Source organism: Anabrus simplex, chromosome 5 (genome assembly GCF_040414725.1).
Source record: "Anabrus simplex isolate iqAnaSimp1 chromosome 5, ASM4041472v1, whole genome shotgun sequence".
Lineage (NCBI taxonomy): Eukaryota > Metazoa > Arthropoda > Insecta > Orthoptera > Tettigoniidae > Anabrus > Anabrus simplex.
This window is the reverse complement of record NC_090269.1, coordinates 423,364,047-423,391,220: the sequence shown is the minus strand read 5'-3', so window position 1 is coordinate 423,391,220 and position 27,174 is coordinate 423,364,047. Positions and strand designations below refer to the sequence as shown.

The 27,174-nt window shown below is 40.0% G+C and overlaps 1 protein-coding gene across 1 annotated transcript; it reads left to right on the top strand.

Moving 5' to 3' along the window:
• The first annotated feature begins 11,773 nt into the window (after positions 1–11,773).
• Positions 11,774–25,212, top strand: LOC136875037 (uncharacterized). Its single transcript, XM_067148758.2, has 3 exons — positions 11,774–11,901; positions 15,391–15,564; positions 25,046–25,212. The coding sequence occupies exons 1-3, from the start codon at positions 11,874–11,876 to the stop codon at positions 25,114–25,116; spliced, it is 273 nt and encodes a 90-aa protein (XP_067004859.1). The 5' UTR covers positions 11,774–11,873; the 3' UTR covers positions 25,117–25,212.
• Positions 25,213–27,174: the final 1,962 nt, after the last annotated feature.

Sequence of the window (27,174 nt, the reverse complement as noted above, 5' to 3'; positions counted from 1 at the left end):
CTGTTGACTCGGTAGACGGGTGGGTTCGAGCCTCACCGTCGGCCGTCCTTGAAATGGTTTTCGTGGTTTCCCATTTTCAACACCAGTCAAATGCTGGGACGGTACCTTCTGACAGTCCACGGCTACTTCCTTCGACACCCCTGCCTAGTTTCATTCATCTTCATCCATTCCATCTCTCATCCCGACGCTCAGGTCGCCCACGGGAGTCGACTTTAAAGACCTGCACACGGTCTCGCAGGTCACACGAAAAAAATCGGTCATTAAATCCATACATTTTTACCATAAAAATGAATTTAAATTGTATTCTTGCTCATTATGCCATCTACGAGCCTTATGATGGTTTATTATGGTGTAATACTTTACGTTGATACTAGTAATTCAAGGTTAAGGGAATAGATTCAAATTTTAGTATAACTCTTACTGAAGAATGCAAGTTTCCAGGCCAGTGGCAGCACCATGGAGACAAAGAAACCTCCATTGGTAGTATGCATGATTTTTTATGTGTGGAGATTTTGTGTTTAACTTTTCAAAAACTATTTTAGTGCACTATGAGAAACAGATAGTGACGCAACAAAATGGAACTATTTATGAACATATTATCAACATGTATAACGCACCTGAACTACTTTTTCCTTAGCGTCCCCATCTTGCCCCCCCCCCCTTCCCCTACACCTTACCCCGCTATTTCAACCGCGCGCCTCCTCTGCGGCCATCTGTGTCAACGGACTTGAACTTGTAAACCCCCAAAAGAATTTCGTCTTCTACCATCTCTACCATCGATTTGTTAGCTCACTTCTTCTTCTTCTTTTCTTCTTTTTCTACCACTTATCCCACACCTGTGGAGTCGCAGATGTGAACTGTGTCGCTCATGTGGATTTGGCCCTGTTTTACGTCCGGATGTCCTTCCTGACGCCAAACCTATATGGAGGTATGTAATCACTATTGCGTGTTTCTGTGGTGGTTGGTAGTGTGGTATCTTGTGTGAATAAAGAGGAAAGTGTTGGGACAAACACAAACACCCAGTCCTCGGGCCAGAAGAATTAATCAGAGGCGATTAAAATCCCCGACCCGGCCGGGAATCGAACTCGGACACTCCGAACCGAAGGCCTCAACGCTGACCATTCAGCCAATGAGTCGGATATCTGCTAGCTCACTCTCACGGACTAAAAACAAACTACTTGATAGAGTAATATTTATTTCTGGAGTTGCTAAATCTTTTTCTGAGGATTCTTTTTTGTAATGTACCAGCGCTGTGAACATTTCAGCTGGTTCCTCCTCCATTAGATGCTTGTAAATACGTTCTCTAGCCTATCAAAATCGGGGGGTGTGTACAGGAATGAGTGATGAATGCGCGCGACAAATGGTTGAATCATACCTCAGTGTCCATGACCTTGACAAAAATATACCCCTGATACCCTTCCTCACAACACATACTACTGAGTGCTGCGCGAGTCTCCACTACTTCCTGTGGCGCTGTGAGAAATGTGTTAGCCGCGACGAATAACATTTTGTGCGTATTTCTGTTAAGTAATCTATATATATAAAATAAGAGTTTTGTCTGTACATTGCTCAAAATTTGAAAAGGATGGTATTTCTGTATCAGTCATGTCCATAGTAACAAGGAAATGCATTTTTTAATTTTCCGTAATTTCTGTCTGTCTGTCTGTCTGTCTGTATGTATGTATGTATGTATGTATGTATGTATGTATGTATGTATGTGTGTGTGTATGTATGTATGTATGTATGTATGTATGTATGTATGTATGTACACGCATCACGAGAAAACCGCTGAAGAGAATTTAATGAAAATCGGTATGTAAAGTCCGGGAATAAGTCGCTACAATCTAGGTCATAAATATTTTTTTCACGCTGAGAGAAATGGTAGTTTAGGGGAAGGCCTAAAAGTTAATTCTCAAATATTTGTGTTATTAGTGGTGTTATTGCCAATTACTATATAAATAAAGTTACATAGTATTAAATTTCCGATCATTTATGTCTTATACATTTTGACCGTACCGGCTATGATAACGGAGATATTCATGAATATGGATTTTTGTTGCTAAGATCATATCAGCGCCGTCATGAGAAAATGGGTAAACAGAATTTTAATGAAAATCGGTGTGTAAAGTCGGGGAATAAGGACAGTCTACGCTATAATTAATTGTATAAGACGGCCTTATATTACAGAGTCGAAAGAAAATTGAATGTGAAGGCCTACAATACAGAAAACACATAACATTGATCAACAATAATATTACATTGACCATTGTTTGTTGTGATTTGCTTTGTGTCTGTTGCCATTCATCTCCGATAGATGGGATTAATGCTGTATACAGAGTTTTTTTTTTTTAATTTGCTCTACGTCGCGCCGACACAGATAGGACTCATGGCGACGATGGGATAGGAAAGGGCTAGGAATGGGAAGGAAGCAGCCCCTACGTTAATTACGTTACAGCCCCAGCATTTTCCTGGTGTGAAAATTGGAGACCACGGAAAACCATGTTCAGGGCTGTCGACAGTGGAGTTCGAACCCACTACCTCCCGGATCCAAGCTCACAGCTATGCGCCCCTAACCGCACAGCCAACTCACCCGGTCGCACCGAGTATAATAGCCTGCCTGAAAATTGGCGGGAAGTAGCTGGGAAGTTAGATAAATTTCTGATACTACTGATACGTAACAAACTGGTTCATCATAACATTCAAGCTATTCAATTCCTACTCTGAGGCACTGATCGGAATGAGCAGTGTGCATATTTAACGGAATAATGGCAGAGAAGTGTTCACGGCTGTCTGCGGTATGGTCATTGCAGCACTGGGACTTTGGACTGTTAGATCGGCACCGTAGTACTGTTCGTTAAAAGTGAGAAAATATGCGGTTTATTCATTTGATCGAGTATTTTATATAACATTGCTTTTAATCACTACATTCCTTCTGACGACTTCAGGTAGGAAAACCACAAAGACAGTCTTTCTGAGAATCCCGTAGCGAATCACGGGTACATCAGCTAGTTTTTAATAAAATTAAAGAAATTAAAGGAAATAATTTGGCGATAAGACAACATGCGTTGTACTTTAATGTTGAAAACATATTTTAGCAGGCAAGGTAGGATTTTCGTGCGAAAAACGTAAAATTAAGCAATGTCCTCAATTGTGCCGAATGTTGAAGGGCTAAAGGGCCGGAAAGTTTTCAAATTGTGAGTCTTGGATAGCCCTATCAAAGTAAAAAATACATTTCGAAAATCACTTCCGGTATAAACGCAGTTTTCGGTAAAACAGCGTATAACCGGTTGTTTCTTTACTCATCTACCTTTTTATTCAAATCCTAGCCAAATTAACTTATTTACATAATTCTTTCTGTAATGTGTTCCTTGGTTCGATACCCTCAGGCGTTCTTCGAGTTTTTGAAAAATGTCCACACCGAATGTAGTTATAAGGGCTTAAGTGAAACTGCATTGACTCACTCGTAGTGGTAGGAAAAGGAAAGCTGCTAATCTAATGGCCCGGTTAACGATGATTAAGAAAAGGATTGAAATTTTTAGGAATAAATTAAGAATATATTCTCATACTTTATTATTTGTTTTATCTAAAATTCCTAGTTCATTTCCCTAGGAGGTTTTCAACATTGAGTTGCTTCACTGAATTGCAGGAACTGTGGATTTCTCTTATAATTCCTATCTTTAGACGGCTAAATTGAAATAAACATTTAACTATATATCTCCACAAACTCGGGAGGACGGACGACTACTCTCTCGTTCCCCCCCCCCCCCAATCATCGGCACTGATAGATCCTCTTCCTCGTATAGGATAATAGTGGACGAACTAGCATGGCTTCCTGGTCAACAGAGATAAAACTGTCGGTATCTTCTTCTTCGTCTCTTTTTTCTACCGCTTTTTCCCACACCTGTGTGGTCTCGGGTGCGAACTGTATCGCACATGTGGATTTGTCCCTGTTTTACGGCCGGATGCGCTTCCTGACACCAACCCTGTATGGAGGGATGTAATCACTATTGCGTGTTTCTGTGGTGGTTGGTAGTGTAGTGTGTTGTCTGAATATAAAGAGATAAGTGTAGCGACAAACACAAACACCCAGTAACACTAATCAGAGAACAAAAAAGGAAGGGATCCGATATTTTGAGAAATGAAGCTATCGGACAAAGAAAGACAAGGGCCACGAAGGGCGTGAAAATGAAAGACTCCCTAGGCCTCGATTGCTCTAATACCGTCGGGGTCGGAAAAGAACAAGAGTTGACCAAGAAAGCCGAATAGGATAGATGAAAGTGAGGAGCCTGGCACAAGTAAGTGGAAGTAATGCCAGGACACAGTTGAGGGCCCCTGGGGCCCTTTTAGTCGCCTCTTCCGACAGGAAGGGGATACCGTAGGTGTTACAATACCACCCCCACACACAGCAGGATTGACGCCAAGGCAATGTTGAGGGATGGTGTGTTGTTTGAATGTGAAGAACATAGTGTTGGGATAAAGAGCTAGTCCCCAAGCCAGAAGAATTGATCAGAGGTAATTAAAATCTTTATTTCGGTTAACAGATGTTGTAAGAGGTATGGGCTATAGGGAGAGGCCGCCACTGATAAGAAGGCAAGGAAGTAGGAAGAGGGAGCAACTAAAAGATAAGGCAAAATGCTCTTTTTCCTCTTAACATATTAGGAACAGGAAGAAGAATATCGTGTGTCATTCTCCTCGTGATTTTCTTGTCCCGCTTGAAGAAACTGGAAGTGGGCTGTTCCGGGGTTGCACCCACAAGTGTTGACGTAGAAGACGTAGTGTTGTCGACACAAAGTATGATTTTACAATTCAATTGTTAATATTTTATTTCCTGCCAGCTGAAGTACTCGCCCTTTGCAAGGATTTCTGAGTAAGGAGTTAAATTACGGTCGCCCAAAAGGGTCGTACATCACGCTCTTGTAGACAATAATAACGACCCTCTCATCGAGTTCATGAATACATTCCAGACAAAGCACTCAGAAGGGGAGGAGGAAACGAAGTGAAACTTCACTTCTTGAGAGGGTATAACTATCATCCTCATGATCAGTATCGATGTGATATACAATTCAGGGAAATAGATCAATGATTCCACCTAATCGGTATTATTTATTTGCCTTTGGCAAACTGAAAACTGTAGTACATGTTTCAATCAATCAATACTGACCTGCATTTAGGGCAGTCGCCCAGGTGGCAGATTCCCCATCTGTTGTTTTCCTAGCCTTTCCTTAAATAATTGCAAAGAAATTGGAAATTTATTGAACATCTCCCTTGGTAAGTTATTCGAATTCCTAACTCCCCTTCTATAAATATTTGCCCCAATTTTTGCTCTTGAATTCAAACTTTATCTTCATATTGTGATCTTTCCTACTTTTAAAGATACCACTCAAAATTATTCGTCTAATAATGTCATTCCACGCCATCTCTCCGCTGACAGCTCGGATCATACCACTCAGTCGAGCAGCTCCTCCTCTTTCTCCCAAGTCTTCCCAGCCCAAATAATGAAGCATTTTTGTAACGCTACTCTTTTGTCGGAAGTCACCCCAGAACAAATCGAGCTACTTCTCATTGGATATTTTCTAGTTCTTGAATCAAGTAATCCTGTTGAGGGTCCCATACTCCAGAACCATACTCTAGTTGTGGTCTTACCAGAGACTTATATGCCCTCTCCTTTACATCCTTACTACAACCCCTAAATACCCTCATAACCATGTGAAGAGATCTGTAACCTTTATTTACAATCCCATTTATGCGATAACCCCAATGAAGATATTTCCTTATATTAACACCTAGGTACTTACAATGATTCCCAAAAGGAACTTTCATCCCATCAACGCAGTAATTAAAACTGAGAGGACTTTTCCTATTTGTGAAATTCACAACATGACTTTTACCCCCGTTTATCACCCTACCTTTGCCTATTGTCCACCTCACAAGATTATCGATGTCTTTTGGCAGTTGCTCAAAATCTTGTATCTCATTTATTACTCTATACAGAATAACATCTTCCACACAAAGCCTTATCTCTGATTCCACTTCCTTGATCATATAATTTACATATATAAGAAAACATAAAGGTCCAATAATACTGCCTTGAGGAATTCCCCTCTTAATTATTACAGGGCCAGAAAAGCTTCGCCTACTTTAATCCTCTGAAATCTGTTTTCTAGAAATATAGCCACTCAGGAAGAAGAATATTCTAGTCTACTCGTCTAGTGACTACGTAGCATCATCAGCTACGTCTTGTTTAGGTACGATGTTTACAAGAAGTAAGGACATATTCATCTCTTCTTAATCCTCAAATGACCTTTGAAAACCTTAAAAATAATTCTTATATCCCTAACTAAAGGAATGTTTATGGAAAAAAGGGGGGGAAGGAATGAGTGAAACTATCAAATTATGGCTTACAATATTTTTACCAGTTAAAAATGGCTTTTAGCTAAAAAAGAAAATACTTTTGATGCCATACACAATTCAGTTCTTTATCAATTAAGTTGTCCTTATGTTAGCGTGAGTATCAGATATTCTAGAAATGTGATGTGTCGTTGTTGTCTTGTTATGGCACTGGATCTTGTTTTGAAAAATGTTTTAAAATTTTAGTTGTATCATGTGTGTGTTGATGAAATGTATAACCTCATTGGAGCTGACATTCCATATGAGAATCTTAAGGGTTGTTTGGCTTTTGAATGCATATTATAAGTCGGCTGGTGGTTTACAACCCGATCCTTTAACATACAGAGTGTTATTTTTCCTTTAAAGGTCTAGGGAGTTGTCTCATCCTTCTGTCTGGTGTAGTACGCCATACCAAACGGGACTCATTAGTGAACTTGAGATGGTACAACGAAAGGCTGCAAGATTCGTGTTTAACGATTTCAATCCTATAGGCAGTGTGACAAGTATGATAGAGAAACTCGGGTGGAAGACGCTGGGGACTAGAACGTGCCATGTACAGTATAACGCCTACACGAATTAGCCAGCTTGGGGAGAGTTGGTTGAACAGTCAACTGATGGGCCGTACTCCTAATGTTTATGCAAAACTCATAACATAACCGTCTTACAGGTTAGAACAGTGGTATTCAAACTTTTTGGTTGGCGTACCCCTAAAATCCAATTGTTTTACCTTCGTACCCCCGAGGTATTTCTCGTAGCTCATTGGTTACGGCACTGAGTTTCAAGGTGAATTCTGGCTGTGACACTTCTCTCAGTCCACTAGTAGTCTTGTACTGAAGGTGCTCAAATACGCCAACTTCGTGTAGGTAGATTTACGAACACGTGTACTATACATTTAAGGGGACCGGGGACACATTTTTTTCGGTAAATGGATGAAATTGTCGAAATTTGAATTCTGGCATAAATAAATTGTATTAACCTTCCTCTACGTAACAAAAGTGGTTTTGTGTCGCTGTGACTATTTTTGGCGTAGTTACGGCCGTTTTAAATGGCTCTGCACGTCATTTAATTCTCCACCACGCCCCCATTCCTCTGTATGCTCGGCTATCCGTGTCCCTTCTGTTACCATTAATTCCCTATTTACAGTAGCATTGAGATGAAACAATTTTTGAATATTGGAATATATACTGCCATCTGTTGGCTATGTTATGAACTACTTCAACCTATAATTTAGTCAACATAAAACTTTATATTTCAAAACATGTTATCCATTCTAGTGACATGTTTGACTTGAAAAAATTCTATGTGTTTTTAGAAGTAGTATTTTAATATGTTTGAAAGTTGTAATCAAATGATATATTTAATAAGTTAGTGGACAGCCTGACATCAGCCTATACACTTCCTTGTTTACTATTGGGTTTGTTTTGGTCAGTTTCGTGAATTGCAAGCAAGGTTGTGGGAAATTTTTAGTGAATATTATATCAAATCATGAGGAAGTAGATCCATCCAATGTAGGTAAACAAGTGCTTGACATTGCTGTATCAATTGATGGAACATGGCACAAGCGTGGGCATACATCTCTCTAGGGCATTGGCATAGTGATTCACATTCTGAGTGGATTAGTTATAGATTACCATGTGTTATCTAAATATTGTCACGTGTGTGTTGTAACTGCTCAGGAACTGGGTGATGATTCTCAAGAATATAATATATGGCTGGAAGGTCATAAAGCATGTGGGGAATGCTCAAGGAATTATGAGGGATCATTTGTAGCAATGGAAGTATTTGCAGCTGATATTTTATGAAAAACATCAGTGGAAGAATGTGGCATGCGCTACACAACTGTGCTTTCTGATAAGGATGCCAAAACATTTCTCCACCTTTTAAATAAAGCAGTATATTGACCAGATGTACAATTGAAGAAAGAAGAGTGCATTAACCATGTTGCAAAAAGGATGGGGACTGGTTTGAGGAATTTGGTGAAAGAGTGGAAAGTAAAAGGAACTACACTTGGTGGAAGGGGGCCTGGAAGTTTGAAAGAAGCAACTATTGTGAAGCTCACAAATTATTATAGGCAGGCAATATGTCCCTCAACAGATAATATGAAATCTACAATATATGCCTCACTATACCATTACTCCTCCACAGATGAAGATCCTAAGCATAAGAAATGCCTTTTAGGACCTGAATCATGGTGCTTCTACAAGAGTATCGCAACTGAACAAACCCCTCAAAACCCACAAAAAATGTCAGTTAAGTTCACAACTGCAATGCTGCTGAAAATTGTGCCTGTATACCAAAGGCTGGCATCAACAGAACTTCTGTCTAGATGTTGTAGAGGGGCTACTCAAAATGCAATGAAAGTCTTCATACATGTAAATGGAAAATGTGCCCAAAAGAGACCCCTTTGTCCTCAAAAAGACTTGGAATAGCTGTTTCTAATGCAGTTGCAGAATACAACATGTGATGTAGTGCAACACAAGAAATGAAAATGGTTATAAGGAATTATAAACTTTCACCAGTATCCGACAAACTTGCCACACAACGAGATGGAAGAAGAAAATTTTACAGTCAGCGGTCAGTCACACAACAAAAGAAAACAGCCAGGAAAGAACTGACAATCCTCAAGGTACACAGGGAGGAAGCCAAGAAGAAACAGGAGGGTAGGAGTTATAGTGTTGGTGAATTTTAAGAGATTTGGAAAGGCCATTATGAAAATTTTTAATGGTTTTAGAACTAAAATTCATTTAACTCAAAACACCATTTTTTGTAACCTGCAGTGTTCCATGCGGGTCATATCTAAACCTATATTTACCAAAGTCGGTATGTAGCTTCTATGTGACCTAACAAAGAAATTGTAGGATGGATTTTGCATTCTTCTTCAACATACTCATTTTATGAGGCAAAATGTACAGAAAATTAGTGGAAAATTACATGAAATAAAATTAAAAAATTGAAACAGGAGTTAATTGAGAAACATAGGGTGAATCAAAAATTCCATCCTAGAGTTGTTTTGTATTATAAGGAAGAATCATTTCACAAGTTTTCAAACTCTCAGGTAAAAGTCCATCCCGCAGGGAACTTTTTGAAAGTTGCCTGTTTCGCGAGTGTCATAAACACAAAGTACATCATATCTCATGAACTAATAAGGATATTAAGTTGAAATTAAGATATATTCTTTTCATAATAGTCCTACATATTCCATATCAATTTCATTGTGATTGCTCAAAAATTGTGAAAAATTAGAAAATGTGTCCCTGGTTCCCTTAAGCAAGCAATATCTTTGTGTAAATACAGTGACTCATATAATTATTCGGACACGTTAGTAATTATAGCCTTTGATACACACAGTCCCTATGTTTCAGAGAAAATATTGTACACGCAGACTAGTTTCTGACAGAACCCAGTTTGACAAATTCAACACGGCGTCGAAATGTGTACTTTTAGGAAAGAGGAGAGAACCAGTGACCCTGGAACCTCAGAACGCAGTTAACGTGTTTCAACAAAATTATTCGGACACAAGTCAGTTGCCATGCAGAGGTCGTGTACAGAAGAGCCACGGACAGTATGAACGTAAACATTCAGTGAGTTTGAGTACTGTGTACAACTTAAGAGAAAATGGGCCGCAGAGGAAGAGAGAGAACAATCGAACAGCGGCAGCTAGTAATTTTTCCACCATGCCAAAGGTAAAAATTGTCGTCAACTTGCTGAAATGTTACAAATGAAGAAAAGTACAGTCTCTGATATTATCACAAGATTCCGGGAGGAAGATAGGATTGAGCATCTACCGCTCAAGAACTTTCTCTGTGAGAGAAGAGAGTTATAACCCCAGAAAGACAAAAAAGGAACCCAAGTCAAGTGCTCCAAAACTCGTTACGCAGATTGCAACAGACACCGGAAAGAAAGTGCATCCCTAAACAATATGGAGAGTGCTCAGAAGAGGTAACTTTCACGACTTTACTAAATAAAATACATTAAATAAGTAAGGAAAATATAAAAACCCTCTCGTATTTCAAGAAGGAAGCCCTTCATAAATCAAATAAATCGAAGAAAGAGAATGCTGTTTGCCAAAGATCATGTTAGAGAGGACAATGAGTGGTGGAATGACGTTATATTTGCTGATGAGTGTAGATTTAACATATTTCAGTCTGATGAGAGGATAACAGTTTGGCGGAGTCCTAATACTGGGCTTCAAGAGAAAAATCTGAAAGCAACTGTGAAGGATGACAGTGGGCATGTAATAGTGTGGGGGTGCATGTCGACGAATGGAGTTGGTGAACTGGTTTTGATTGAAGGTAAAATTTACCACTTTCAATACCTTAGAATACAGAGGGACAGTATGAAAAAAGAGTGCCGAAAAGATGGGGATTGGTGAACATTTTAAGTTTTATCAAGATAACGACCCAAAGCATATGACCTGGAATGTAAGGATGTGGTTATTGTTTAATTGCCCAAAGGTGCTTCATCCTCCCCCTTAATCACCGAACTTGAATGCAATTGAGAACCTTTGGGACAAACTTGATAAGGAAATAAGAAAAACAACAATCACATCTACAGAACAGCTGAAAACCGACTTCAAGAAGAGTGGCAGATGATATCTCCCGATTACACCCGGAAATTAGTGGAGAGCATGCCAAATCGACTCAGGGAAGTAATTAAAATGAAAGGAAAGACAACCAGGCACTGAACCTTTAGGATCATAGGTAAAAAGGAAAGTATCCGAATAATTATGAGCAATATTGGTTTTGGTTTTATTTTGTTTTTTAATTATTATATTTTCATTGACAGTGTTCATTAGAAGAATGATGGACGTTTAGTTTTTATATTTCTTACAGAAACTTGTATTCAATTTATATCAGTGATTTATTATTACTGAAATCACTAATACAAAGAAAAATGTAGTAAATCATGTCTGTCCGAATAATTATGCGAGTCACTGTATCTGTCAGCGAGTGTTGACAGTAATGTGGAGCAATATGTCTGACAAGTGTGGCTCCGTATTGCCGACACTGTTTCCGGCCACAAGGACATTGCTTCGTCCTTCACTCTTACAAAATACCGTTGACTTCCAAATCGGTCATTTAAGTTGCTCATTTTCTCATTCTGGGAAAAAGGTCCGTATTCTTGCTTCTAGAATTATGGCAACCTTATCCATAATAAAAGTCTGCGTGATGCACACGTTTCCGGTCGGGGATGCCGCCAGATCTTGATAATGAGTTACGTGAGAGAAAATACCGCGATGATTCACTTCCAAGTTCCGGTACCTGGGGTAAACATCATTTTAAAATTCTGGGAGAGGGGCAGGCCATCTAGTAGGCCACACCCATTCTCCGCCTGGAGTGGGAGAGAGAGGTTGAATTGAAGGTCCCCCTTATCCACTCTCAGGTTAGAGCTATATAACGAGCGTGAATGTGTGCGTGTGAACATCACTTCTCGCCCCCCTCTGGCTAGGATACACTCAAGTGTGTGTTTGTAGAGTGTGATCAGCAATGAGAGCGGCAACAGTACTCTTTGTGGGTGAGTGTTACTTTGAGCTGAGTGTGGGTTATTCTCGTTTGAGTTGTACGGTTAGTAGCTGAGTGTGGGTCATTCCCCTTAGGGTAGTCGTGATTGTGTGTTAGTGTTACTGCCAGATAACTGTGGATTATTTCTTTTTGTTTGTGGGTGAGTGTCACTGTCAGCTACCTGTGGATTATTCATCTTAGGTTAGTGCTGTTTGTAGGTACGTGTTACAGTGAGATAAATGTGGTTTATTCCTCTTAGACTAGTACTGTTTGCAGGCAACTGTCATTGTCAGCTCACTGTGGATTATTCCTCTTAGTGGAGTCCTGTTTGTGGCAATGTTAACCCATAACAATGAACATATATTACCTGTAACACTAACTCTGATGTGAGATTTCAATGAACCCTTAATATCCTCTGATAGGCAGAATATTATCAAACTGGGTCAGAGCCAATTTTTATTTTTAAAACCCTTTTTAAGCTATCAAAAGTCGCATCCAATTTTCCATTTAACAATAAATAAATAGTGTATGCTTGCAAATTTTAATCATTCCACAGAGACATGTTCAAATTGTAAAGAGAGATGTTCGATAAATTTTCCTTAGCTTGGTAAACAATCGATAGCGAATATGCTTCCTAAACGATAGCCCTAAATACGACTCAGTTGTAAATGTAGTTCCTCAAGGTTTGAAGACAATACTTGTATTTTGTCGCTTTGACTTGAATATCAAAGTATTTGTGTCCACAAAATAGGATTATTGAGAATTAAGAGAAACTTCGTCTTTAGTCTACAACCTGCTTCATGTATGACTGCGATAACTGTGAAAGAATGCATTGTTTCATGCTACAAGAACATCCTCAGATTCTAACAAATTCTTTCGAGTATCCTACCAACATTTCAAGATTGCCTGATATAGGTACTATAGAATCTGTTTCCAGCTACAAACCTGGGACACTCGGACAATAATGATCATAACAATAATGATAATAATAACATATTATTATTATTTTACTCCCCACTAACAATTTTGACGAGTTTTGAAGGCGCCGAGTGCCAGAGATTTGTCCCACAGGAGTTCTTTAACGTGCCAGTAAATCTACCGACACGAGGCTGATGTATCTGAGAATCTTCAAATACCACCGGATTGAAGGCTCAGAAGGCCAGAGCTGTACAGCCCGAGCGACTTAGCCTGGCTACGTAACACGGACCGCTATAAGACACAACTGCTTGTCATCACGTCCACGTTGGTACTAACAGTATTGAGATGAACGTAGGTGATAGACCAGATTGAGCCAGGAAGTGATATCACAGCTAACATCCGAATGAGCCACTATGTTGTTGCACCCTTCGTTGTGGTGATCTCTGCAACTTCTCAACCTTGGTTGTATAACGGGTATGTAGATACATCAGGCGAATATTCGTAATTGCGCCCAATTACTTCCCCATCCCACAGAGTGTGAGTAGACTGTGTATGTAGAACAGAAAATGACGCGAGCTATTCCTGAGTAGTGTCGATCAGCGCGTCTTATTTTTTAATGTTGGGAACAATTCTCAGCAGACCAAGTAGGGCTCCCCCATACCACAAAAAAACGTAAAATTAAGCAATTTTCTCAATTGTGCCGAAAGTTGAAGGGCTAAAGGGCCCTGAAAGGTTTCAAATTGTGAGTCTCGGATAGCTCTATCAAAGTAAAAAAAAAGTAAGTTTAAAAAATCACTTCTGGCCTAAATGCAATTCCGGAAGAACTGCCTAAAATCGTTTGTTTCCTTACTCATCTTTTTAATTCAAATCATAGCCAAATTAATATATTTACATAATTATTTCTGTAATGTGTTCTATGGTTCAATACCCTCAGACGCTTCTTTCTTAATGTCCACACCGAATGTAGCTATAAGGTCTTAACTGAAACTCATTGACTCACATTAGCGTTCGTAGTGGTAGAAAAAGGCAAACTGCTAATCTAATCGACCGGATAACGATGATTAAGAAAAGTATTGTAAGAGTTAGGAATAAATAAAGAATACATTCTCATAGTTTATTATATTTTATTTACCTGAAATTCGTAGCTCATATGCCTGGGGTGTTTTCAACATTGAGATGCGTGTCTGAAGGGCTACAACTGTGGATTTTTAAAATAATTTCCTCCTTTGAGGACATGTGTGTGTATTTTCAGTCCTCAGCCCGAAGGCTGGTTGGATCCCCAATTGCTCCACCATTAGCTGCATGAAACAGTCTATGGACTAATGACCCAAACAGCAAACCGTTGTTGCAGAGTTTAACTATTATTTTGATCATTATTCTCGTCTGAATTGTCATAGTGTCATCTTCTGTTCAGAGAGCAACGGGATCGATTTCCGGCCAGTTCGAAAATTTTAACCTCGAATGGTTAATTCCCCTTGCTCGGGGACTGAGTGTTTTCACTGTCCCCCAGCATCACTGCAACCGACACCTAACACTATCCTCCACTACAATAACACGCAGTTTCCCGTACACGGCAGATGCCGCCCACGCTCGCGGTGATTCTACCCTTACAAGGGCATTAGCAACACGAAATTATTATTATTATTGCTAGAGGACCCCATACTGCTCCCCACCATTCATTATTAATAGGTCAGATAACTCGTCTTGATATGCCTGTCGTGGTCATATTGTTTTGCCAGCCCTTTCCAATAGTTTTATGAACATCGAATACAGGTATATAATGACTTATTCGTTCGTAATGTACTTTATAAAACTTTCTTCCGTACAATATTCGCTGCGCTTCGACCATTCGGGCGTGTCTAGGTCTTAAAATTTTCAAACGATCTTCCCCGAGATAGGGCAACATACAGTTGGCCGTGAGTGAATACTGGTTCGGGGTTTACCCAGTTATTCTTTTATTAATGGTCATACAGAAGGCTAGTCGACTTGATACCTTCCCATCTGTGCAGCATATAAGTTATTAGGAACGTTCTGCCATCTGTTGAGTATATTTAGAATCTGGAGAAGGTCAGAGAACCAAAGAGTATATAGCACAGAATAATATTCTTCCATGATCAGAGGAACTGTATACTCTTCGACTTGACAGGTAGTAATCAAAATCGCTGCATACCTGCTAAGTACAGAATGTATTGCGGGTTAGGGTAGGGCTTCGCCTGCAATTATTGGAGTGATCATTTATGATTCGATTTTATGATTTCTCAAAGTTGGCTGAACTGTCATTGTCTCATGATTGACCATCAGGTAATTCCGGAGGGAATAAAACAAAAATGGAGCAAATCGACTCACAGACGGACGGGTTTGCCAAAGCTAGTTTTAGTAAATTCTTTTAATATATAGATTATTATTATTATTATTATTATTATTATTATTATTATTATTATTATTATTATTATTATTATTATTATTATTATTATTATTGCTATTATTATTAAAATGTGTCATATTTCCAATCTTTCCTTAACGTTGGGGATTTACCAGAGAATCGAGAAGCTTGTGGGAGTCCTAACTTCTTCCTCTGTTGTAGGTTTGGTTGCGGCGGTCCTGCTCGTCCAGTGCCTCGCGGTATGTCCGCAGTGCTCGTGTCCCGCCAGCTACGAGCCGGTGTGCAGCTACAACAAGGTGACTGGCCGCTACAGAGGATACAGCAGTCGGTGTGTTCTCGACTGTACCAACAAGTGTCGCAAAGGGGAGAATGACAGTGAGTAACTCTTCCCCACTAATGAGCGGTTAAACACATGAATTGAATGGCGTAATATTTTTTTTTTGCTAGTTGCTTTACGTCGCACCGACATAGATAGATCTTATGGCGACGATGGGAGAGGAATGGCCTAGGAATGGGTCGGAAGCGGCCGTGGCCTTAATTAAGGTACAGCCCCAGCATTTGCTTGGTGTGAAAATAGGATACCACAGAAAACTATCTTCAGGGCTGCTGATAGTGGGGTTCGAACCCACTATCTCCCGGATGCGAGCTCACTGCTGCGCGCTCCTAACCGCACAGCCAACTCACCCGGTGGCGTAATTAAAAAGGATGAAAGTGTCAAAATGTAAAATCAGTGAAAACTGAACATGCTTTATTAGGCAAACTTTTTAAACAAATTAGCACTCATATTGCATTGGATGGTGTTATTACTATTTGACCAAGAGTCAAAAACAGATCAAATCTACATGAACCACGGAACCCAGCGGTGGAAGGCCAGCGCGCTGCCGCCTGAGCAACGGAGGCTCTACCAGATGGAGCAATAATCTAAAATAATCCATTTTGGCGCTTGGCCAACTGATGCATAACGCCATCAATTAAAACTATGCACCATGTTATTTTAGCTGATAAAAGTTCAATGCCTCAACTTGCTTAGAGTGACCAGATGCAAATAGGTAAAAACGAGGATACATCTATTTAAACAGGAGGACACTATCGAAAAAAAGGAGGACACAAAAATCCTCCATTGAGAGTCTGAGTTAGACTTGCATATACTAATTTCCAGATACATAAAGAAAATGTATCCATTTCCACATTGTACAGAAAATTCTTACAAAATTTAAACAATGAAACTAATTTACACACCTCGCTGGTACTTTTCTGAAGATTCGATTGCCTTTAGTACTTTTGGCGTCTATATTATATAAAAAAGATACACATGTAAATTCCATTAATATTTATTATTATTTATTATACAATCTTCCTGCAAAAGCTGAAGGTTGCCCAAAGACAAAGAGTACCTTAACAACAATAATGGACGTGGATACAATAGATAATGTGACCGCATGATGCCAAATGCAGGCAAACGAGTGAGGCACGTCAAACATCTACTTGAGGTCCGCTAGCATGGTTTCTTTAAGATCATATTGGACTTCTTGAGTGTGGTAATCGCGATATTATAGATATAATCTCTATTCAGTCCAAAGGTATTGCAGAAGTTGACAAAAAATGTAGGTACGGTTCCTCGAGCCCCTAACATCAATCCGATTACAGAAATGGATGAGAGTTTATATTTTCGCTTATAGAAGTCCACCGTTTCTTCATAAATTCTTCGTTTTTCTGCATCGACCTCTTCCGGCTGGTTTTCGTTGGTCTCAAATCTAATTGTTGGATCAATTATGAAACCTTCAGAACAGGATGGCTTAAAAGCAATAATGTCAATGCGTCGGTTGCTTCCTCTGTTGGAGAGACCGTGTACTTCTTCATAGACATTATAACCTTGTCCTCTCAGAGCGTTAGCTATCATTGATCTGGCTACATTATGACGTGAGGTGCGTAGTAATTCACCATGTGGACAGGTGTTTCTAACTCGCTGTGGCACTTTAAAACGGTTCCTATTATCAGGTAAATTAAATACTCTTTCTGCACTTGCATTGTGCCCTGATGTAGAAAAAGTCATTCTGCAAGTTTTCATTACTCTGAAGGTGATAAGGGAACAGGGAACTGGAAATCAAGTAGGGATGACATAAAATTGTTAGTGTTGAACTGTAGAAGTATTGTAAAGAAAGGAACAGAATTAAGTAATTTAATAGATATATATTTACCAGATATTGTAATAGGAGTTGAATCATGGCTGAGAAATGATATAATGGATGCAGAAATTTTCTCACGGCACTGGAGTGTGTATCGTAGAGATAGGATAGGAAAGGTGGGAGGGGGAGTTTTCATTCTGGTGAAAGAAGAATTTGTAAGCTACGAAAAAGTTAAAGATGAGACACATGAAATTCTAGGTGTAAGGCTCATTTCTAAAGATAATAGGCAACTTGATATATTTGGAGTGTACAGATCGGGAAAGGGTAGCACTGATGCGGATTCGGAAATATTTGATAGGATAGTCAGCTATGTGGGAAACGACATGGAAAGAAATGTGATTGTAGCGGGAGATCTGAATTTGCCAGATGTCAATTGGGAAGGAAATGCGAACGACAGGAAGCATGACCAACAAATGGCAAATAAGTTAATATGGGAAGGACAGCTGATTCAGAAAGTGACGGAACCAACCAGAGGGAAAAATATTTTGGATGTGGTGCTGATAAAACCAGATGAGCTCTATAGGGAAACTGAAGTAATAGATGGTATTAGTGATCATGAAGCTGTTTTTGTGGTAGTTAAAAATAAATGTGATAGAAAGGAAGGTCTTAAAAGTAGGCTGTTAGGCAGTACCATATGGCTGATAAAGCAGGTATGAGGCAGTTTCTAAAAAGTAACTATGATCGGTGGAAAATGGTAAATAAAAATGTAATCAGACTCTGGGATGGGTTTAAAGAAATTGTTGAGGAATGCGAAAACAGGTTTGTACCTTTAAGGGTGGTAAGGAATGGTAAAGACCCACCTTATTATAATAGAGAAATAAAGAGACTAAGAAGGAGGTGCAGACTGGAAAGAAATAGAGTTAGAAATGGCTGTGGAAGTAAGGAGAAATTGAAGGAACTTACTAGAAAATTGAATCTAGCAAAGAAGGCAGCTAAGGATAACATGATGGCAAGCATAATTGGCAGTCATACAAATTTTAGTGAAAAATGGAAGGGTATGTATTGGTATTTTAAGGCAGAAACAGGTTCCAAGAAGGACATTCCAGGAATAATTAATGAACAAGGGGAGTGTGTATGTGAGGATCTTCAAAAGGCAGAAGTATTCAGTCAGCAGTATGTAAAGATTGTTGGTTACAAGGATAATGTCGAGATAGAGGAAGAGACTAAGGCCAAAGAAGTAATAAAATTTACGTATGATAACAATGACATTTACAATAAGATACAAAAGTTGAAAACTAGAAAAGCGGCTGGAATTGATCAGATTTCTGGGGATATACTAAAGACAATGGGTTGGGATATAGTACCATATCTGAAGTACTTATTTGATTATTGTTTGGCCGAAGGAGCTATACCAGATGAATGGAGAGTTGCTATAGTAGCCCCTGTGTATAAAGGAAAGGGTGATAGACATAAAGCTGAAAATTACAGGCCAGTCATTTTGACATGCATTGTATGTAAGCTTTGGGAAGGCATTCTTTCTGATTATATTAGACATGTTTGTGAAATTAATAACTGGTTCGATAGAAGGCAATTCGGTTTTAGGAAAGGTTATTCCACTGAAGCTCAACTTGTAGGATTCCAGCAAGATATAGCAGATATCTTGGATTCTGGAGGTCAAATGGACTGTATCGCGATTGACATGTCTAAAGCATTTGATAGGGTCGATCATGGGAGACTACTGGCAAAAATGAGTGCAATTGGACTAGACAAAAGAGTGACTGAATGGGTTGCTATATTTCTAGAAAATAGATCTCAGAGAGTTAGAGTAGGTGAAGCTTTGTCTGACCCTGTAATAGTTGAGAGGGGAGTTCCTCAGGGCAGTGTTATCGGACCTTTATGTTTTCTTATATATATAAATGATATGAGTAAAGGAGTGGAATCGGAGGTGAGGCTTTTTGCGGATGATGTGATTCTTTATAGAGCGATAAATAAGTTACAAGATTGTGAGCAACTGCAACGTGGTCTCGAAAATATTGTGAGATGGACAGCAGGCAATGGTATGTTGATAAACGGGGCTAAAAGTCAGGTTGTGAGTTTTACAAATAGGAAAAGTCCTCTCAGTTTTAATTACTGCGTTGATGGGGTGAAAGTTCCTTTTGGGGATCATTGTAAGTATCTAGGTGTTAATATAAGGAAAGATCTTCACTGGGGTAATCACATAAATGGGATTGTAAATAAAGGGTACCGATCTCTGCACATGGTTATGAGGGTGTTTAGGGGTTGTAGTAAGGATGTAAAGGAGAGTGCATATAAGTCTCTGGTAAGACCCCAACTAGAGTATGGTTCCAGTGTATGGGACCCTCACCAGGATTACCTGATTCAAGAACTGGAAAAAATCCAAAGAAAAGCAGCTCGATTTGCTCTGGGTGATTTCCGTCAAAAGAGTAGCGTTACAAAAATGTTGCAATGTTTGGGTTGGGAAGAATTGAGAGAAAGAAGAAGAGCTGCTCGACTAAGTGGTATGTTCCCAGCTGTCAGCGGAGAGATGGCGTGGAATGACATTAGTAGACGAATAGGTTTGAATGGCGTCTATAAAAGTAGGAAAGATCACAATATGAAGATAAAGTTGGAATTCAAGAGGACAAACTGGGGCAAATATTCATTTATAGGAAGGGGAGTTAGGGATTGGAATAACTTACCAAGGGAGATGTTCAATAAATTTCCAATTTCTTTGAAATCATTTCGGAAAAGGGTAGGAAAGCAACAGATAGGGAATCTGCCACCTGGGCGACTGCCCCAAATGCAGATCAGTATTGATTGATTGATTGATTGATTGATTGATTGATTGATTGATTGATTGATTGATTGATTGATTGACAATCCATTTTGCCCATTTCTGGCTACAAGGTAACTTGTTGAATTCAGGATCACTACTACTCTCATTCAGGAATGGTTTGAAATTGCAGAACTAATCAAAATATTACACGTCATCAATTTGAAAGACAAATACGGAATACATTTTTCAACATCATAATAATCAGTATTACTTTTCAGCGCCATCCATTTAAAGTAGGCTTCCTTCAAATCCAGATTGTCTCCTGTCGCTTGTCACACATTAATATAGCAGAGTGCTGACGGGGTATTGCTGAGAGAGAAGCAGAGCGTCTATGATCACAATACAAGACATGGATAGAATAATCACATTTCTATATATCGATATGAGATCGATTATGCCGTCGCGTAATGAACAACACCTGTAAAAAGGAAGCAGTAAAACAGGTTACCCCCAGAATGAGCAGATTTGTAATTTTAGTACAGCCACAGTTTCAGTACATACCCAGAAATCGCAAAAAAAAAACTTTGAGATTCTGCGATAACAAGTTTACAGTTCTTCTTGCAAATAGGAGATCATGCTTTTCACTCATGGTGCGGTTTGTACTCTCGAGCTGTTGAAGCTCCATGATCGTCATACCTTGTCGTCATCCTCCTTCTTGTAGGTAATCCAAGAAGAAGTATCATTATATGACGTCCTCGCAAGCAGTTGGTAACCGTTCTCGTTTGTGCACGAAATCCTTCAAAACTATTCTTTTTGAAATAACTAGGGAATCTAGTCCCAAACATACCTCCGTGCTGTAGTGGTTAGCATGATTAGCTACCACCCCCGGAGGCCTGGGTTCGATTCCCGGCTCTAATAGGAAACTTGAAGAGTGGTACGAGGGCTAGAACGGGATCCACTGATCCTCGGAAGGTCAACTGAATAGAGGGGGATTCGATTACCACCTCAGCAATCCTCGAAGTGGTTTTCAGACAAATACCAGGATGGTACCTAACTTAAGGTCACTGCCGCTTCCTTCCCTCTTCCTTGTCTATCCCTTCCGATCTTGCTATGCCCCCACAAGGCTCCTGCTCAGCACACCAGGTGAGGCCGCCTGGGCGAGGTACTGGCTCCCTTCCCAGTTATATGCCCCGACGGAAAGTCTCACACTGCAGGACACTGTCCTTGAGGCGGCAGAGGTAGGATCCCTCGCTGAGTCCGAGGACAAAAACCAACCCTGGGGGTAAACGGATTAAGAAAGAAAGGAAGAAAGAAAGAAAGAAAGAAAGATCTAGTCCCAAAATGATTTAGTTGAATTCAGTACCTAAGTGCACTAAATTCCTAACACGTGCGTGTCAGGTGCCACACCCATTTTTTCATAGTTTGCATTTATTCGTCTTCGCTGAACTCTTTATGTCTGTGTTGTCAGGCAGTTGACGGTAAAACACTTAGGCCAGGTTCATCAACGTCGGTTAAATGTACTCTAACACTGGGTTTGTTAACTCAGGGTTAATATGTTAACTCATTCTTACGAGTCACGCGTTTCACCGAGCTATTTCGGCAGAGGGTTAACTAACACAGTATAAACCCTCGCCCGAAGCAGCTGCTGTACTGATCAAGGAGGCAGTGACTAATAATCAGAGATTATGAACACACTTCTTGCGTGTTTCTTTTGTTTATTTCTTGCGCGGTATTTCGTTTTCTTCCTCAGTTCCGTGTTAGATATTATCCTTTCGTTATCGTGACAGAACTGATTGCAGTGATCGAAAAATGGAAGAAATTCAGAAGAGAAATAGAGGCACGAATTTTCTGCTTCAAAAAAAGCATGACTTATTGAATTAGCCACCAAGTACCAAAACATTATAGAATGGAATAAGACTGACGGTGAAACATTAAAAGAAAAGGACACATGGGAAAAAATAAGAGGGAAATTTAATAGCATTGCCCAAGTTACAGGCCATCTTGAAACTATGTAACGAATTTTGAGGTTAGAGTCACTGACTACTTGACAATTGACAGAAAAATAAACCTTTTTGTCTCCGACCATTATATGAAAGGACCCTGCGGCATAAAGCGTTAATGCAATCAATACCTGTAGCATAGGAGAAAGAGGCCTGTTTCAATCAGTTGTGTATTTTAACCTCTCGCAAATTTCGTCGACGACTTTACTGACGACAGTTTTGACAGTCTATACCGTTTCGGAAATTGTTCCCCAGATAGATTTTGAAATTCGTTCCTTCTTATAAAAGGCCTATTTCTGTTAGGAACACAATTTATCAAATATACCAAAGCAACTCTGCATCAAATGCATGACTTACCGCGGCCAGTTTACTTTCAAACTCGAGTTTGCAGTTTAACGCAGGAGGGTTTAACATAACTCCGGCCTTAACCTAGAGTTAAAATTGACCCCCCTTGATGAAACAGAATGAATAGACAAATTCAGAGTTAAAACTGTGTAACTCGACGTTACGTTTTAACCCACGTTGATGAAACCAGCCCTTAAGAGTATTGAAGAAGGCTGTGAAGTTCCACTTTCGATTGATCAAGCATGCCGATTACCGTGGAAAGTTTGTTTTGTTTGAGAGGTTCAGTCCAAGGTTTCGTGTTTGTGAAATTCAATCGTTATTTCCTAGACTTTCTTTCTCCATGACAAAGGTAACTTTTTCTCTGGAACTACTAAAGGTATCAATCTGAAACTTAATAGAGAGGCAGGCTAAATACTTTCACTCATTTTCTTGCAAGGAAATTACAGCATATGTCATTTTATGGGCTTCCTAGTTTAATATATATTTTTGTGAATTTTCAAAGAAAAATTTTATTTATTTTTCAAAACGCGAAATAAGCATAAAATTAAAAACACCTGAAGGCATCAAATCATCAATATCTTAGAAATCACTAAAACAAAGTCCAGGACCTCGGCATTGTTGAGGAAACGGTACATCAATAAGATGAAAATTTAAATTTGAAAAATATATTTTCAAAATTTTATCTACCTAAATTAACTGATCAATATGTATATTGAAGAACAATTTATAATAAATCAGTGTGCAAAGTTTCATGATTCAAATTCAAATAGTATCAGAGTTACCGAGAATTCAGAAAATCAATGAAGTTTTGTGGACGTCTCCCCTTAATCCATGAAGCAATTTTCTAAAATTCACAAAGTTATCTGCGGCTTTACGATGATAATACAATCAGATTCTACTATCTATATAACGAAACAAGAATATTTTTTCGTCAGATATATGTGATTAAAGATTCATATTCCTTCACCACAAATAGCTTTCTGGCAAGTTTAGACCGTCTCCTTGGCTGCGTGGTCAGCGTACTGGCCTTCAGTTCCGAGAGTACTGGGTTCGATTTGGTTAATTGCTCCGGCTCGGGAATTGGGAGTTTGTGTTCGTCTTAGTACCTTCTTTTCATTTACATAAAACATACCACAGCGCCAGTCTGTAGAGAAAGACACAATAGTGAAAACGTCCCTCCACATAAACTTAGAGTTAAGAAGGGCATCCATCGGTAAAACTTCGCCAAACTAATCTAGTGAGATCAGCAATAAATTGGGTAAAATGCCAGGAAGAAAACTTTGTAGGTACGTTTCGCCTTCTTGCGTTCCAGTGTCACTAACATAGATCATTAAAAAGTTATCTAAACATAATCTATCGAGCGAAGATAACTGGAACCTAGACGCCGGTTTTGATACAACCAGCTCCATCTTTAGGTTATTTTAAACACTACTTTCTCCAAAGTTTTGGCTACAAGCCCTTCAGAAATGCATTGGGCTTGTAACATACACCATTTTCAACAGGAAAGACCAAAATTTTCAATTCTGACACTTGGACCACCTTTTAATTTATAACATTAAATTATAGACCCCTGTGTAAGGCTAATGTGTAACTTCATATTCTGGCTCTGTAACGAAAGCAACGGGAAACTACATGATTATTTATTTCCCAAGTACACCTCTACAGTGACACCTTGGCTTCCTATGACAGCTGAATTGAGGATTCAATCCTTCCATTCCAAAATTAGCGGGTTGTTATACTCTCCCCTCATGCTTAAGATTACTGAGAGTTTGAAAAATATTCAGTGTAAGCCGTATTCATGGAACTAAGAAATACTAAGACACAAAGAGAATGAGTAAAACTGAAAAAAATGAAACATTTTAAATGCAAAAGTTGCTAAACAGCATCAATAGCCGGTATGACTACTCTGGAAGTGTGCCCGCAAAATGTTTTCGCATCACTTAAAAATATTTTCTTCCTCTTTTCCCTCTTAATCTGCTTACCCTCCAGGGTTAGTTTCTCCCTCGGACTCCGCGAGGAATCCCACCTCCATCGCCTCAACGGCAGTGTCCTGGAGCGTGAGACATTAGGTCGGAGATACAACTGGGGGAGGACCAGTACCTCGCCCAGGCGGTCTCACCTACTATGATGAGCAGGGGCTTTGTGGGGGGAGGGGTGAGAAGATTGGAAGGGATAGACAAGAAAGGACGAAGGAAGCGGCCGTGGCCTTAAGTTAGGTACCGTCTCGGCATTTACCTGGAGGAGAAGTGGAAAACCACAGAAAACAACTTCGAGGACGGCTGAAGTGGGAATCGAACACTCCTCTACTCAGTTAACATCCAGAGGCTGAATTGACCCCGTTCCAGCCCTCGTACCACTCTTCAAATTTCGTGGCAGAGCCGGGAGTTGAACCCGGGCCTCCGGAGGCGGCAGCTAATCACGCTAACCCCTACACCACAGAGGCTGACCTGTTTATTTTCTTTTGTAAAATTTCCATGGAGGATGCTCTAAACCCCAGTAACGCCACTCCCCCCCTTGGCTACGCCCCTGATCTCTTATTCTATCTTGAAATTCACTTTTCAAAAGCTGACGTACTTTGTTGTACAATTCGTTCTGCATTCTGTTCACAGAGTTCGAGTTTCGCTTCAATGGCCGTTGTGGGAAGAAGAGGATCGCGTCCCGTCCGAGAAGCAACGAGTAGAACAGCGCTGTGAGACTGTGTAGCCACGAATGGCAATCGAAAATATAGTTTGTAATTTATTTATTTATTTATTTATTTATTAATAAAATGTGTGATCACAAGAAGTGTTCTACTACCTTATATTAATAAATGTATTATTATACAATGGCGCTTCAGGAAAAGAGGTTAGTTGCATGGAGGATTTTACAGGGATATGTAAGGATACAAGCCTCCGTGGCACAGGCGGCAGCACGCCGGCCTCTCATCGCTGGGTTACGTGGTTCAAATCCCGGTCACTCCATGTGAGATTTGTGCCAGACAGACAGGTTTTTCTTCGGCTACTCTGGTTTTCCCTGCCATTATTAATTCCAGCAACACACACGTTTCATTTCTTTCGTCAGTCATTAATCATTGCCCTAGAGGAGTGCGACAGGTTCGGCAGTCGGCACAATTCCTATCCTCGCCACTAGATGGGGCTTCATTCATTCCATTTCATTCCATTCGTGACCCGGTCAAATGACTGGAAACAGGCTGAGGATATTCATGTAAGGATACACAGAGTCCGACTCCTTAGCTGAATGGTCAGCGTTGAAGTCTTCGGTTCAGAGGGTCCCGGGTTCTATTCCCGGCCGGCTCGGGGATTTCTGGCTCGAGGACTGAGTGTTTGTGATTGTTCCAACACTCTTCTCTTCATATTCAGACAACACACTACACTAGCGTCCACCGTAGAAACGCGCAATAGTGATTAAAACCCTCCACGTGGGGTTGGCACTCATACCGGGGGGAAACCAGATAAGTCTTCTTTTAGTTTTTTTAATGTTTGAAGTACCCTACTTAGCTCAATGCTCTCTATGGTTTGACACCAACAAGGTAAGTAAGACATTTCGTCATAACTGAAGAAATAGCCGAATTTACTTCCATATGAAATGGCGTATGGCTTTTAGTGCCGGGAGGTCCCAGAACGGGTTCGGCTCGCCAGGTGCAGGTCTTTTGATTTGACTCCCGTAGGCGACATGCGCGTCGTGATGAGGATGAAATGATGATGAAGACAACACATACACCCACCCCCCGTGCCAGAGAAATTAACCAATGATGGTTAAATTTCCCGACCCTGCCGGGAATCGAACCCGGGACCTCTGTGACCAAAGGCCAGCACGCTAACCATGTAGCCATGGAGCCGGACTATTTCCAGATAAGAACCAGGTGAGTTATCTTGTTCATATTCTGAACATTGTTATTAAAATTGGCTTCAACTTTGTGTAGTATATATTATATTCTGTTGTTATTGTTGACGTGTCCGACTCGTTGGCTGAATGATCAGCGTACTGGCCTTCGGTTCAGAGGGTTCCGGGTTCGATTCCCGGCCGGGACGGGGATTTTAACCTTAGTTGGTTAATTCCAATGGCTCGGGGGGCTCATCTTCACAGACATGCAGGTCGCCTAATAGGCCATCTACTAGAAAAAGACCTACACCAGGCATCTCCGGAGGCCATACGCCATTAATTAATTGTTGACGTGAACATAATTGTCTTGTAAATGAATTATTCGCAGTGAATTTACACAGCTGCCTTTGTTAAAGAGAGCAGTTAAATATTACTAGAGCTCATTCCATGTCAAGAAAACATTACTGCTCTTATGACAACAAGGTTGCCATATCGAACTGCTCTGCTCAACAACATCACGGGAAAACAGTACTGAAGTTCAAAATAAAAGACGGACGGAAGTAAGCGGCAAATTACATTTTTTATCTAGGGTACTGGGATTGTAGAGCAGAGGAGGGCTTATTTAGTTTTTTAGAGCAACATGGATAAACTACGGCACATAGAAAACCTCAGTATTGTAGTTCCAGGCAAACTAGGAGACAATAGACAGCAGATAGGCTCGGGGTGGGGGGTGCAGTTAATTACGTGTACTACTGTGCCTTCATAACGCACCACGAAATGAATGGTAACTTTAAATGCCCTTGTCAAAAAGTGGTAAAAAATGGGGCAAAAATAAAAGAAACAAAAGTTAAGTAACAAAACCAAGCGCAGATCAAAAGCATCAAAATCTTCAGTAACAACTGCTGTACAGTACAAG